The sequence below is a fragment of the Sturnira hondurensis genome, unplaced genomic scaffold, assembly GCF_014824575.4.
Source record: "Sturnira hondurensis isolate 20B ecotype Veracruz unplaced genomic scaffold, ASM1482457v3 Scaffold0021354, whole genome shotgun sequence".
Classification (NCBI taxonomy): Eukaryota; Metazoa; Chordata; class Mammalia; order Chiroptera; family Phyllostomidae; genus Sturnira; species Sturnira hondurensis.
In genome coordinates, this window is record NW_028093985.1 from 29,314,510 (window position 1) to 29,330,511 (window position 16,002).

General features: G+C 35.6%; 1 protein-coding gene across 1 annotated transcript in view; it reads right to left on the reverse strand.

The window, feature by feature from the left end:
- FBXL17 (F-box and leucine rich repeat protein 17) overlaps positions 1 to 16,002 on the reverse strand; it is a 480,048-nt gene that overhangs the window by 297,550 nt on the left and 166,496 nt on the right. Inside the window, exon 6 of the mRNA XM_037031996.1 lies at positions 13,200 to 13,330. Coding sequence (XP_036887891.1) covers positions 13,200 to 13,330 — 131 coding nt within the window. The remainder of the gene's footprint in view (positions 1 to 13,199; positions 13,331 to 16,002) is intronic.

A 16,002-nucleotide genomic window follows, 5' to 3' on the forward strand; every position in this document is an offset into this window, starting at 1 on the left:
CAATAAATGTAATACACGAAATAAACAAAAGCAAAGACAAAAACCACATGGTCATATCAATAGATGCGGAAAAAGCTTTTGATAAGGTACAACACCCATTTATGATAAAGGTACTCAGCAAGGTGGGAATAGAGGGAACATTCCTCAATATAATAAAGGCCATATATGAAAGACCTACAGCCAACATCATACTCAATGGGCAAAAACTAAAAGCTTTTCCACTAAGATCAGGTACAAGACAAGGTTGCCCACTTTCACCACTTCTATTCAATATAGTATTAGAAGTTCTAGCTGCAGCGATCAGACAAGAAAAGGAAATAAAAGGCATCCAAATCGGAAAGGAGGAAACAAAACTGGCATTGTTTGCAGATGACATGATAGTGTACATGGAAAACCCTATAGCCTCTACCAAAAAACTGCTGGAACTAATAAATGAATTTGGCATAACAGCGGGATACAAAGTTAATATCCAGAAATCAAAGGCATTTTTGTATACCAACAATGAAGCAGCAGAAGCAGAAATCAGGAAAAAAATCCCATTCGATATAGCAAAAAGAAAAATAAAATATCTGGGAATAAACCTAACCAAGGAGGTAAAAGACCTGTATGCAGAAAACTACACAACACTGAAGAAAGAAATCAAGGAAGACACAAATAAATGGAAACATATACCGTGTTCATGGATTGGAAGAATTAACATCATCAAAATGTCCATACTACCCAAAGCAATTTACAGATTCAATGCAATACCTATTAAAGTACCAATGGCGTATTTCACAGACATAGAACAAACACTTCAAAAATTTATATGGAACCAGAAAAGACCCCGAATAGCTGCTGCAATTTTGAGAAAGAAGAACAAAGTAGGAGGGATCACAATACCTGATATCAAACTGTATTACAAGGCCACTGTAATCAAAACAGCCTGGTACTGGCACAAAAACAGGCACATAGACCAATGGAATAGAACAGAGAGCCCAGAAATAAACCCAACTCTCTACAGTCAATTAATATTCGACAAAGGGGGCAATAACATAAAATGGAGTAAAGACAGCCTTTTCAACAAATGGTGTTGGGAGAACTGGACAGCTACATGCAAAAAAATGAAACTTGAGCACCAACTTACACCATACACCAAAATAAATTCAAGGTGGATAAAAGACTTAAATATAAGCCGTGAAACCATTAAAACCCTAGAGGAGAGCCTTGGCAAGAAAATCTCAGATATTCCACGCAGCAATATTTTTACTGATACGTCCCCTAGAGCAAGGAACATAAAGGAAAGAATAAACAAATGGGATCTCATCAAAATTAAAAGCTTCTGCATGGCTAAGGAAAACAGTATCAAGATACAAAGAGAAGCAACAGCTTGGGAAAACATATTTGCCAATGATACCTCAGATAAGGGTTTAATCTCCAAAATATACAAAGAACTCATTCGGCTCCACTCAAAGAAGACAAGCAACCCAATCAAAAAATGGGCAGAGGACTTGAACAGACATTTCTCCAAGGAGGACATACAGAGAATCCAGAGACACATGAAAAGATGCTCGATATCACTAGCTATCAGAGAGATGCAAATTAAAACCGCAATGAGATACCACTTAACACCAGTCAGATTGGCTATCATAAACAAAGAAACAAACAACAAGTGCTGGAGAGGTTGTGGGGAAAAGGGGACTCTAGTTCACTGTTGGTGGGATTGCAGACTGGTACAACCACTATGGAAAACAGTATGGAATTTTCTAAGAAAACTAAAAATGAACGTACCTTTTGACCCAGCAATTCCACTCTTGGGAGTATATCCTAAGAACCCTGAAACACCAATCCAAAAGAACCTATGCACCCCGATGTTCATAGCAGCACAATTTACGATAGCCAAGAGTTGGAAGCAACCTAGATGCCCATCGGTAAATGACTGAATCAAAAAGCTATGGTACATTTACACAATGGAATTCTATGCTGCAGAAAGGAAGAAGGAGCTCCTACCCTTTGCAACATCATGGATGGAACTGGAAAGCATTATGCTGAGCGAAATAAGCCAGGCGGTGAAAGACAAATACCATATGATATCACTGTTAACAGGGATCTAAACAACAAAACAAACAAGCAAGCAAAATATGACCAATGACACTCAAATATGGAACAGGCTGACAGGGTCCAGAGGGGAGAAGGGAGAGAATCATAGGGGAAAAGGGGATGGACTCACATGAACAAGTATAAAGGACACATGGACAATAACTAAGGGTGGGGGGTGGAAATGGGAGGGAGGTGGGGAGCACTGGACGGGGGGCGGGCAGGGCTGGGAATATAAGACAGAAACCTGTACTTGAACAAGAATTAAATTAAATAAATAAATAAATAAAATGTAAAAAAAAAAAAGAATTGCTCCTTAAGGAGGAAAGAAGTGGAAGAAAGAGCTACTTGCTGTTTAATAACACAGTGAAAAGAGACACAGGTTGGGGAATGGCTATTTCCACCATTTATAACATTTCTATTTTCCAGTGAAGAACTGAATCCTAAACTTGACATTTTTTTCAGCTGATGATCTGCTGATCAGTATTAAAACCCTGCTTTATAGAGAAACAGTTAGGAACTCAATTGATTTTCAACTTCAGGCAAACTGGTGCTATCAAAATTATAATACCAACCCCCCCAAAAAAAATTATAATACCAAATAACAGAACATTTCAATAATATGAAGTGTGCTTACTCTAATTTTTATACACTTCAAAGCCCTAATTACATTATGGGGAGATACATGAGAAACCACATACACATTCATCTAGAGAAAACACCACTGGTAGCTGGGTATTTCTCCTCTGATGGCACACCTTAGCGTGAATTGTTGAAATTAGATGATTCTAATTGATAACCAGGAATTAAAGATGACCCCATGCTACAGTTTTGTAACGGGTAATTTACTCAACCTATTGTTTAAGAAAATTGTGTAAATGACTATAATACTTTTATTTTGCTTTAATTATTTCAAAGTCCTACATGGGTGACCGATACAATATATAGGTTCACATGCAATAGTTACCACTTTTGAAAAATAGTGACTATTCTAACGTTCTTTAATTATATTGCTTACTAATCTTAATTGCCACAATTTCAAAAGATGGTTCCAAAGTGCATCTTGAAGGAACAGAAAAGCAATTAGCCCAAATTAATTGCTTTGCTGATGCGATTTGCAGTAGGTGTGCGAGGCAGCTTTGAAACTCCTGCCAGTGCTTTCACAACTTGATGTTTTGATGATTTTTTAGCCTATTTTTGCAGCAGAGCAATTAACCAGATAATTGTTCTAATGTGAACAGCGCCTTAATCAGTATGATTGGGTTCACAGTGGCAAATAACCAAATATTAAACATACATTTAAAGAGTACCACTTAATGGTGCTACAAGACGAGTTAAGGGAAAATCTGCAACACTGTTTCTCACACGGCCATGCTCTTCTCACCAGAAGCAGAAAAAAGCTGTGTCTTCTCTGCCTCCTGTCAATTTAATACAAGGTATCATTACATATGAAAAGAAAGTGAAGTTTCTAGTTCTTCATTTAAAAGAATTCCAAAGACCTTATTAAAAGGGTAAAACCCAATGATTCAACATTAAAATGTTGTTTATTGTTAAAACAAACAAACAAAAACACAAGACGAGGCTCCAGTTCTCAGGTATATGGCATGCCATACAGAAAAGCAAGCTCTCTCTGAATCCAGACAATGACATGAAATCCTCACTCGATTAAGAAGCAACCTTATTCAGAAATAAGTAAATCTAGAAGAAAATTGCCTGGATTTCAGCCAAAGTTCAAGCCATGTTTAAAAGCAGATTTATATATCCTACCAACGAAGCACTTATATAGTTCTCCCAACAGGCAAGTATTAAATTACTTCTCTGAGCCAAGCCCTGTGCAAGGTGTCAGGGGCTTAGGTGGCGACGGAGGCCCAAAGATGAAGGCACTGCCCCCAGCCCCTTACAAGGAGAGAGACTAATAAACAAAACACTATGCAGCCACACAACGACACGCCACCAACAAAGTGATGTATGTTGGATTCAGTTGGACAGTGACACGATGCAGCAACTCATCACAAACACGTTATTCCATCTTTGCTTTAAATATAAAAGAATTCACATTTAATTTAAGAGAAGTTATTATTAGTGTAACTATCATTGTTAATGAAACAAGTTTGCTTTTTTCAACTTCAGTAAGTGAGGAAGGAGCTATTCTGCTACCTTAAATTAAACATTTTATCAGTTGATAAATGATATACATAAAACCTTTCCTTTTTCATGGAGCAAAAGGTTTCAAGCTGAAAGTACTCTGTCATTCTTCATGTCTTCATGTCTTCTTTCTTAATTTCTAAAAGAACTGTCACACGGAAAATAGGCCAGGCACATACACGTCAGGCCTGCCATTTTAAATTATTACCAATCAAGTTCCAGCAGATTCTCCTCTTCATGATTTAACATGTATATACTTCTTTTAAAATATTTCTTTATGCCATTGTTCATAAAATATTTTAGGCTGAAGCAAAATCTCTTGCACGAAATTAATAACTAATCACAGGAGATATTTATCGTCTCAAGCCTTTTACAAGAAAATTGTCAGATTTAATTACCTTTCTCATATTTTCACTATTTACTGGGTTTCATTTATCATACACTATAAAATTTTGACAACAGTGAGTTATTTTAATTATCATTTCTGGTTGGGAATTAAGAATAAGACAACTCCTGGGGAAAGCAGGAGAGGGACAGATGATCATAAATTTGTCCAGCCAATAAGCTATTATCATTTTCACCAATAAATGAAAATCATCTTCATTGTTGGCAAGGTAAAAACAGGTGGAGGTTAGGTTAGGAAGCCTCCAGACTCACTGGCATTCAGCACTGCACTCACCATCACATAGCATGTGTCCTGTTCTTTCCCATAATTTGATCACAAATTCTTATTTCTTAACACATAAAACACGTTTTTTAGTCCTGCAACTAAATTCTTAATATATCTGTTACTCATCTTTATGTTGCTTGAGAAGCACAAAAATGGTAGCACCGTTTAGAGTATCACAGCCAAGAATACCAATAATATGAATCTACAGAAGCTATTTTAATTATTTACAGAAATGTTTACTTATGCATTATTGCTCACTGGAAACCAAAGACAAAAGCCAAAATTTTAAATTACCATTATATAATAGGAATACCGTAACAATCTGCATTATTCTATAAGACCAAATAATGTAAACATGGAAAATCAGTAAGACAATCTCGTTCACATCAAGTCTAGTTTCCATTCATCTCCAGAACTGGAGTTAAAAATAACAGCAGGCTGAGACATGTGCATCCATGTAGATTCTTCCTTTCAAGTGATTTTACTAGATTAAATGTCACATACCAATTAATACTTTAATTGTCACATACCAATTAATACTTCCCTAAAAATGATATTTAGTAACTGAAAGGGGCTGTGGTAGGGTGAAAATGGGGACAACAGTACTTAACAACAATAAAACAGTAAATTAAAAAAAAGAAAGGGGGATAAAAAAATAAAGGTATTGAAAGGACCAACATCAGAACTACATACCAAAAAATGAAAATAGTTGCTTTTTGAATACACTAAGAATTTCATCAGAGCATAAAAGCACAAATCATTTCATCAGATAATCTTCATGTTTTGTAGAAAAATATCATTCGTTATTTGAAGTAACATATACTAGGATAAATACAGATTAGTTATGGCATTTTTTTCCAAAGCTACTGTAACCTTTAATAAAGCTAACTTTCTTTTTTTTTTAACTCAGTAATAACCAATTTAAAGTATATGCCCAGTACCCTCCTTTATCTGAAATGGTAAAATATCTGCTAGGACTGACAGAGGGCACTTTTATATAATCAAGTATGTGCAGCCCTGGCTGTGGGGATCAGCTGGTTGAAACACTGTCCTGTGCACCAAAAGGGTGCGTTGCAGTCCCCAGCCGGGGCGCCTACCTGGGCTGCAGGTTTGCTCTGCAGGTCAGGCCAGAGGCAACCGATGGATGTTTTTGTCTCACATCGACACCTCACAATGATGTTTCTCTCCCTCTCTTCTCCCCACCTATCTCCCCCTCCCTTTAAAAAAGAAATCAGTAAACATATCTTCAGGCATGGATTTTTAAAAATGTAAAATAAATGCATGTCATTGCATGCTTAAATAAATACCTATTCAAATTTCATTTGTGAATTTTTTTCATTCCAAGTATAAAAAGAGCCAGGTGTGGTACAAGACACAAAAGTTTCTACTTTTCCTCAAGTCACTTAGAAGGCAGTGAACAGTACTTACTAAATGGGGTTGTTGGGAAAAAACTGATTTTTCATTATTACATAATGAGTTGTTTTAAAAATCTACATCTCTGTGTATACAGTAAGATACCCAAGGATATCTCATCCAGAAAAAAGAAGGTAAAATTCTAATGATGTTCAGAATGATTACGCACAGTCTGAGGTCGGAGGTAGGACAACCATATAATGTAGTACCCAAACCAGGACACTTTGGAACACAGAAGGAGGCAACAGCAGCAGAAATGCTAAACCTCAAAAAATTCCAAAACAACAGGAATGGTCCTAGCAAATTGGGACATTACGTCACTCTAGATCTGAGGTAGGATGAGGTACTGGGAGACTGTGAGCATCTCATGGTCACGGCCTAGACTTTGAAGAAACCCAAGAATGGGTTCCAATCTCAGTTGCACCACTTACTCGTGAGCTATCTTAGCTTTCTGGGCCTTAATTCCTTCATTTAAAAATGAGGTTAATCTCTTCCTCAGGATTGTTATAAAGATTGAACAAAACACTGTTCATAAACACTAGCACATTCTATGGCACAGATTCTACAATAATAAATGAGAGCTGCTACTAGTAGTTGTTGTTATCCTTAGCCCAAAAACAAGAAGAGAAAAAATACGTGCTCTGACCTCACTGGCACTCCGAAAACCAAACGTGGCTCCAAAGAGAAGGTCTAATGGATAGGAGGGCACAGAGGCATCACACTTGTAAACAGTTTGGGAACAGGGGTTACCCCAACACCATACTCTTCTCCCAGGAATAGTCTTACAGATTATTGTAAATATAAAGGAGAGTATCAAAAATACGCCAACCTCAAGCAAGTGCCTCTAGCTCAGAAAGACTCTGTTCCATTTCTACAACCCTTGCCAGAACTCAGAAAATGTATCCCTTACTCTTTTTGCAAAAATTTAAATAAATATCATAGAACATACAGAAAACTACGGTTAGATTACAGAAATAAGCAAAACTTCAGTTATGGTAAAGCTCCATCTAACCAGCCCAGCCACATTACTAGGCACCGAAAGTTTCCGGAAGGGGTGCTCATCATTCCACCCGGGCAGGGAGTCCTGCTGCGAACACCACCACAGAGCTGCTTCAAGAGTCAGCATCATTCTTTCTGCCTCTTTATTTCCAGTTTTCAGGCTTTTATGGGAGGAAACTGTTCAAACGTCGCATTCGACATTCCAAGGTGAAAAATATTCCTCTCCTCCAGACCACTTAACTTTAATAGAAAGCAAAATATTCTCAAACTCAAATTCAACTCTGCTTGCTGATTTAATGGACAGGTTTGTCCCCCTTGGGCAATCTTTAAACCCCAGTCTCCAGGAGAATTAAGTAATATTAGGGGATTGAAATGAAATAAGATTCTAAGTCCATTGTGACATGACATTCACAGGAAGATGGTGGATTATCCACCCAGTCTTCAAACACTTACAAATACAATATATAGCATATGGTCAAAAAACAATTCTTGGAAATAAAGCACAATGGGCACTCAGCAAATACCTTATATCACCAACACCTGCTCAAATCCTCTCTGAACTTTATTTCTAAATGTCACCGTTTTTTATTGAATCAACGGAAATTTGAAAGAAGAAACAGAATAAACACCCAGAGAAGATCAAGGGAGTTAGAAAAATCTTTATAGAATGCCTCATCGAGTTTCACACGCGCTGGGTGCCCTCAGCCTCCCCGAATGGGGCGGTGAGGTGCTCTGTTGCCCTGCACGTCCCACCTGAGCGTGCCTGAAAGACGGGAAAGGGCTACACACAGAAAAGTAGGAGAGACAAACAGCACTGGGATTTTTGCTAAAATTGTAAACAAAGGAATCATGACTCAAACACTAAGCAATGCAAATAAATTCATTTTGAATCACAGGCTTGAAGTCAGAGGGAATTCAGTAAACTAGTTCAATTTTCTTTACAATTCAGGAAACCTTTTTACAACACTTTTGCTTGAACCCTAAGTAAGAGTGAATTCTCCACTTTGGAAGGTAGTCTATGAAAATGAAGGCTTTAACTTATTGTAAGCGGAATTCTGTTTCCCCCTGTAATGCCTGCCTTGTGGACAAAGTTCTGACACCTGAAATAATGAAGAAACAATTTGGGTAGACTGATTAACTCTCTGTTACCTGTTAATATATTTTTCCCAGATACACTTTAAAATCTATTGGATTTAAAACCAGAAATATGGAAAATCTCTCCAGTGTGAATTTGAATAGAGGAGAATTCTATTTGTAGACTAGGTGGAGACAGACAGACAATACAAAACAAGGATCATGCTCGGTGCAATGGTGATGAGACGGAGAACAGCCGAAGGGGACGGCCAGTCCTGATCCTGGGAAACTGCTGCCCTGAGAAACTCTGGGCCCAGGGTTGTGAGACCTGCCACCTTCCCAAGAAAAGGCCAAGATTGCAATTTTCATGTGAATTATCCCAATTGTTAAAAGTGTTGGCAAATAATTCAATGTTTCTTAATGCAGTGTATCATCCAAACAAAACAGCTTCGGGGACTAAACTCAGCTGTGGTCCACAAGTTCACAACTTCAAATGATGTTACTTAGGTTTTATTTAAAGAGAAAATATCTACAGTTGCTATTTGAAACACTAGTATTATATACATCAAGTGAAATAGTAACATATTGCAAATGTTATTTTATACTTGAAAGAAACTGGTCAGAACAGTCTCAGATTTAAATTCTCCAAATTTTAGAGTGCTCACTGATGCCATAGCCCACTTACATAAACACAGATTTGCACAGCAAATTAACTCCTTAAAGAATGTTCAATATATTTAACAAATTTTTAAATACAAGTTTAAAGAATAAATCTCTAGCTGGGCAAGATCAACTAGTTGGCAACATAATTTACTTTAACAACCAACTTGACTTGTGTTATGGTTTGTGCCTTTAGCTGATGGCTGTTTCATTTCTCTTGTATTGTTATCCTCTACTGTTATCTTAATCCATGAGAAAGCAGGGTCAGCTGTCGATGGAAGAAATCATGCATTTGATGATGAGTGTGTGTGTATGACTGAACTCTATTTTCATGACTAATGTTAAAAATCAAAAGTGGGAAGAGTAAGTCCCTCTTTAGTAGTCAATTTAAATACTAAAAACATCTTTTGTGAAGATCTATTGAAATCAATTAGATCTCATTTAATTCTTACTGGCCAAAAAGAACAAAAGAGCCATTATAAGCATATCACTATAAAAATGGTCAGAACCATTCAATTTTTTCTCATACCAGTTTTTTTTTTTTTTTTTTATATCCAGAGCATGCTGCTTTTGGACTCTCGGACAAAACAATGAACACCAAATTGGATGTGAAATAACAAAAGATTTATATCAAATACAAATAAACATTTCAATAAACTTGGAGTCAGAGAGAGTAGAGGAGACATAACAACCAAATATTTAATTTAAATCATTGATAGAAATAGTCAGTGTCTTCTTTTCATAAACCACTTGGATTCTATTTGTATTCAGACGCAATGGTAAATGTCAAATGACTCCTAGACCATCCTTCTGAATACAAGAAATATCATGCTGTTTAACTCTCTAAATACAAAAAAAAGTGCTTTTAAAAAAACAAAGATAAAGAACAGCATGTCTTAGTCCCACAGATTAATTCAAGAACCACAAAATGCTAAAAGGCACTATAAGTGTAACAGTAAAGACTCCCAATTATTCCATATTTTAAAATTTTAAATTTCAAAATAAAGTTTACAGATAAGCACTTTTAAATCTAGGTAAATCTTATATCTAAGATCTGAGTATCAAAGTTTATCTTCATGCCAGGAATCTTTTATTAAAGCTAGCAGCATTAAACACAGATTCTTTTTACATATACTATGTGTAAAATATTATCAAAGGTTCTACCAGACATTAACTATGAAAGAAAATAATGACTTTGAAAGAAAAATATTTGACTTTGGGTGGTGGACACACAATGCAATACACAGATCATGTATCAAAGAAATGTACACTTGAGACCTATATGATCTTATTAACCAACTGCATCCCAATACATTTAATAAAAAATAAAGAAATGGACACACAAAACCTATATGATAAAAAAAACCCCAAATGAGATTAGTTTAAAAAAACAAAAATTTTACATATAAATACATAGGTGTGTAAATTCCAGTTATGAAATGGAAAATTGACTAATTAGCTATTTGCTTCTTCTTGTTTGTCCTCACCCAGTTTTTACTAGAGCGATGATGGAAAAATATATCCATCAGAAAAGCCAAAGAAAAGTCAAGCAAATGGTCCAAATTTAATAGGAATAGGGTAACCTTCCTCTGAACAAAACACGGTGAAAGAATTAAACAAGGGCACATGGAGAACGCCTATCGATTACCTGGGTAATAAAGGCTACTTTTCTCCCCTTATCCTTACACGGCTCACTATCATCTCACTCATTAAGTCTTATGTCGCCTAGAGAGCAACCTTTGAGAGCAGCAGGCACTCCGTTCCCCCCAGTCTGAGACACAGTAACAAGAATTTAGTAGGGGGTTAATAAATGCTTCTAATTTATTAGAGGATAGTAATAACGAACAAATGTAAAAGAGATGCTAATTGATAGGCTAAATGCATTAGTGCATCCCTGTGCCCTCTATATGAAAGGTTACTAACCCATCTGAGCTAAGTGCTAAAATTATAATTAAGTCTGATGGGAAGTCCTAGATTTATACCAATATAATTACAAATATTACTTAGCTTAGTGAAAGAGTATGGCAAGAACAATGAGATGAGTAATTTAGATGGTACTGCAAAGTGGGTTTTAATGTTCGAAACTTCTATTACAGTACACAGGATAAGTGCAAGCAGTGTAATTAAAACCTAAGAGTCTGATCTTTAAAACTCCACTGCTCAACCTCATTAAAATGCATGTTTTCTCAATTAATCCAAACTTTTCCATTAAAAATATAAAAATACACTTTCATTCTTTGCAAATAAATCTCTACAGTACATATATTTATGATCAAATAGCAAATAACCATTAAAGTTAAGTAGGAAAAAAAATGATGGAAACAGCAAGAGGCCCGAGTGGATAGAGCCTAACAAAGGGAAGAAAAGGCAAAGTGAGCACTGCCCAGTTTCCCATTTGTAAATACCAAGTTTAAGTAAATTTTTGAAGAGCTTCAAGATTTGAAACCCCCAGATATCTTTGCCTAAACGACACAAATCTAAACAAAATGTAAAACAAACTGTAAGGAGACAACCCTTACAACCACACGGGGACTGCAACTGCTCTACTCTCCACGCCCTGCCCCCTGGCCCCAGCAGGGACACAGAGGACTGTTGTGGGGTGAAAGGCCTTCATTTTCATAATCATTTTGTTGCAGAAACAGTTTTCTCCTTTTAATAGATGCATTACTAAGAAGCTTATCTCAATATACAGCTAATGGTAAACACCTAAAAAAAGAAATGTAAAATCTATATGATAAAAAAAAAAGCAAAACTAAATGAGATTAGTTTTAAAAAAGAAAACTAAAAATTTTACATACAAATATCACTGGTATGTAAATCTACAGGATGTCTTCTGTACTTTATGTTATTAGTTGTTATGAAAAGACTTAAAATTATTTTAAAGTTGTCATATAATTGATTATGAAGAATGTAGAAAATAGAGATGAATTTTATTTTTAAATTTTTATCAATTTTCTTTAGATTTCAATACACTTCATATAGTGACTATTATTCAAAAACAATAAATGACTTTCATAAATGATGACCTTGTGCCCATTCTAGATAAGCATATTTTTCAAGAAAAGTTATACTAAGAAATAGCCAAGTCAAGGCTATCACATAATTTAAAGAGTAATGCAGGGTAACTTAAGAAAATGTCATGAGAATGTACCACAATTGGGGAAAATGGACCCAACCTGATTTTATTTTTAAAGTATAAAAGGAAATTAAAAGTGGAGGGGGATGAAATCTATATAATTTTACTAACCAATGTCACTCCAATAAATTTAATTTTAAAAGAAGTGACAAGGAAAAGTGTCTTGAAATTAAAGAACTATCAGACACAAACTTAATAAATTATTGCTGCTATCTGTGAAAAAAAATATTTAAATCTAAATAGGTCCTGATATTAGCTTACATAGTGCTTTCTATTTCAAAAGTGAAATATTTTTGGTGGTCTATCTTTAAAAAAACTCATTCTTGAAAATTTGGGAGTTAAAAATCTTATCTCATGCCTGTATTTAAGAACCCACCTAAACTAGTCAGTAGCAATACAGCACTACTACTTTACAGTTATTTTCAAAATAAAAGAAAAGTTTAATCTCAAGGGTTCTTGCATCATTTTTTCTTTCATGCAATATTTCAAAGAAATAGTTTTTTATTGTTTATATGGAAAAATACTTACCTGTAAACACATCTTTGCTCTATATATTAAATTACCCACCACATGACTTTCATTTTGAAAACAAATTATATTTATACAGAAAACAACATATCACCCTTGAGAAAGCATGTAACTGTTTGAAACAGTTTCTAAGAATCATTTTCCTTGGTAAGTGGACAGTAAAATCAACTACAAAAGTTACAAAAATATTAAAGTGACAAATAAACAAAATATCCTGGATGGGTAACAAAGAAATAATTCAACAGACCACTGTAGATGTAACTGTTTAGGCAAACATTCGAATCTTAACACACGAAAACCATGTTGCAAAGATATGCAACGGATAGGTTAAAAGTATACATCTAGGTTTTCAAAACTCAAACAGGTCTATTTGAAAAGGTGTGCTACATTAAATTTTCCTTAAAGTTGACATGCCTCGTTACAATGATAATTAGTATTTGGTACATAGAACCCACGTTTTCTTCTGGAAAATTGTTTTTAAGATGTTATTTTTGTTACCTGTCATTTATGATCCAGTTCAGACAGAGATTGAGTGAGCTGAGATTTTTGCACCTCTTGACAATTTCCATCACGGTTTCATTGTCCAGTTCAGTGATATGACGTAGGTCCAAGCTGGAAAGGTTTCTTAGCTAATGAGATAAATAAAATAAACAATGAAAAAAGTAAATGTGGCATTCATTCTAAAGCAATTATACAGTTTATTACAAAATAGAGTATCACTGTATAATATTTAAATAGATAATAATCCAGAATCATTTAATTAAACTAAGTATTTAAATAGCATTTTACATACTAAATTAGAAATGAGGGCAGAAATGTATGGTGATATATAAATGATAATATATTTAAATCAAACAGATTTTATTGAGGCATAATAAAAATCAGAAGTCAACAATCTAATAGTTGTGGAAGCTATTTGATACATTATATTAAGTACCCACAATATGATAGGATTATTCTCTTTAACATTGTTCAATTTCAGATATTTATCTTCATGATTATCATGCTACTTTTGCACAGGTTTTCTCATTTTTTTAAAGATAAAATATAAGTTAAGTGGTTAATTCTGAGATATCTTGGTGCTATTTTATCGATGTACTCCAAATTGTCCCATTATGGGTTGTACACTTCACCATGTGCAAAGCAATAGAACACATTGTTTAAGAACTAAATGTTTTCTCTAAGTACTACTTTCCCCATTTTTTCATTTTCTCTACTCTTTTCCTGATGTTGCCTGACTTCCCCTGATGATTCATCTCTAAAGAAAAAAATATTATTTAAACAAAGATAGTAGGATCTTACTTATCCTCTTCAAATAAACTACTTCTCAGATAAGTTACTTTCAGTAACATTTACTTGTAAGAGGATCTAAGCCCTAGGAAGAAATGCAACCCCAATTGAGACCCTGATTATGGTCTTGTGAAACCCTGGGCAAAAAACCAGCTTGTAGTACCTGGACACTTGATGCTTGGAAACAGTAAGATGACTAATGTATGTTGTTTTAAGCTGTTAAGTGTGATAACTTGTACAGAAATAAAAAAATTAATATAGAAGGTCTGTAGGGACTTTTGTATCCTTGAAGATAAGCTTGGTTTCTCTTAAGACAAGAAGAATATCCTCAGTCACTTTAAACACCGAGGCTCACTGCCCTTCATTACATGCATGTGCTCACAAAAGGACAGACGGAGATGCTTGGTCCATTTAGCCTTCTCCCCTAGGTGCACCTTCAGCTCCCAAGAAAGTACTTTCCAGGACGACAGAAAACTCAAGGGGCCATTTTGTTAGCGCCACACTGTCAGCGGGGCTGGGGGAGTCTTGCTAAATTTCTCAAACCAATCCCTGACTTTTACTCAATTCATATTTTGTGAACAGTCCTATGTTTCCTACACATATCTTAGTACCACAAGGTAACCGTCTTGTTACACTACTAAACTTTTATTTCCACAAGATTTTGCATTGGGACTAAAGAAGTGCCTACACTGGTTTCACTGGTCAACCTTTGTTATTCTTAATTAGGCACAGGTGAACTTGAACATGTAGAGGATTACAGTCACTGGTAAATTTCTTATTAGTTATTCTTATTAATGTTCCCCTTGGTAATGCTCCCTATACTTCTATTTTCTACACAAGAACCAGCATTTTTCTTAAACCACGTTATTTTTACAGTTAGCTCTTTTTACAGAGCATTCTTAATCCCAACACCCCCCAAATTTTTGCTGTTGGAGATGTACTCTTCCGGGAAGAAGCAAAACATCAAATAGCCTCTTTGAAGTGCACATGCTGGGCAGCTTGCTGGGCCCCTGCCCTGACAAGCGACCTCGTGTCTGCACCACAGCAAAACCAGGAAAGGACCTGTAGGGTTTCTTGAAAATGCTTTGAAGCATGACTGTTAAACCTATGAATGTAAAGATGAATTTTGCCATGTATAACCACATACATATGTGAACTGTTAAATATAGCCACATAGAGCTTCACTGTCTTTTCCCAATTATCCTTTATTATAGTTACTAGGAAGTCATATATTCATAAAAATTGTATCCAGCCACACAAACACTTCCTATACATGTATACAGCACAGCTTCCGACACAAAATTTCTATGTGAATTCTCATACATCTTTTAGCTTCCTTTATCGTAAAATATCTTTCTGTCACAACAGCGAGGATGTACTTAATACCAGTGATACATATGCTTTAACATGATTGCAGAAGTAAGCTGTATCTCATGTGCCTTTTAACACAATCAAAAATCTCTTCATCAAACAGGACATCTAGGAACATACAATAAAGTTTCATAGAAAAGAAGATTTTAGGTTGTTGGTGCCAGTTCAGTCCTCCTCTCATGTTAGGGAAGATAACTGAGGAACAGAGAAGTTTGAAAAACTTATTAAAGTTTCTACAGATAATAGGGAGAAAGATGCTAGCAAACCTAAACTACATATTTTATAGACTCGGGAGAATTTAAAAATATCTTGTAGAACAATGGAATAGCAAGGAGCAACAATTCCAGTCCCTATCTACATGTGACAAAACTCGAATTCTGGCTGACAGACTCCCAAGTGGTTAGAAGTCCGGCCACCAGGCTGATTCCCAGTGCTAGGGGTCGGGTGACAGAACTGGGCCTCGGTGCCTGCTGCTGCCCTGCACGTATTGCCGATGAACGGAACCTTTCTCACTCTTGCAACGGAGAACAAATTCATACATGAAGAAGCAGATTCACTTTGGCTCCCACACGCCAGCACTCTATGGAGATCTTGAAGAGTGTTTTAACTCTTGGATTCAGTCACAGAGCTCATTTTTTTC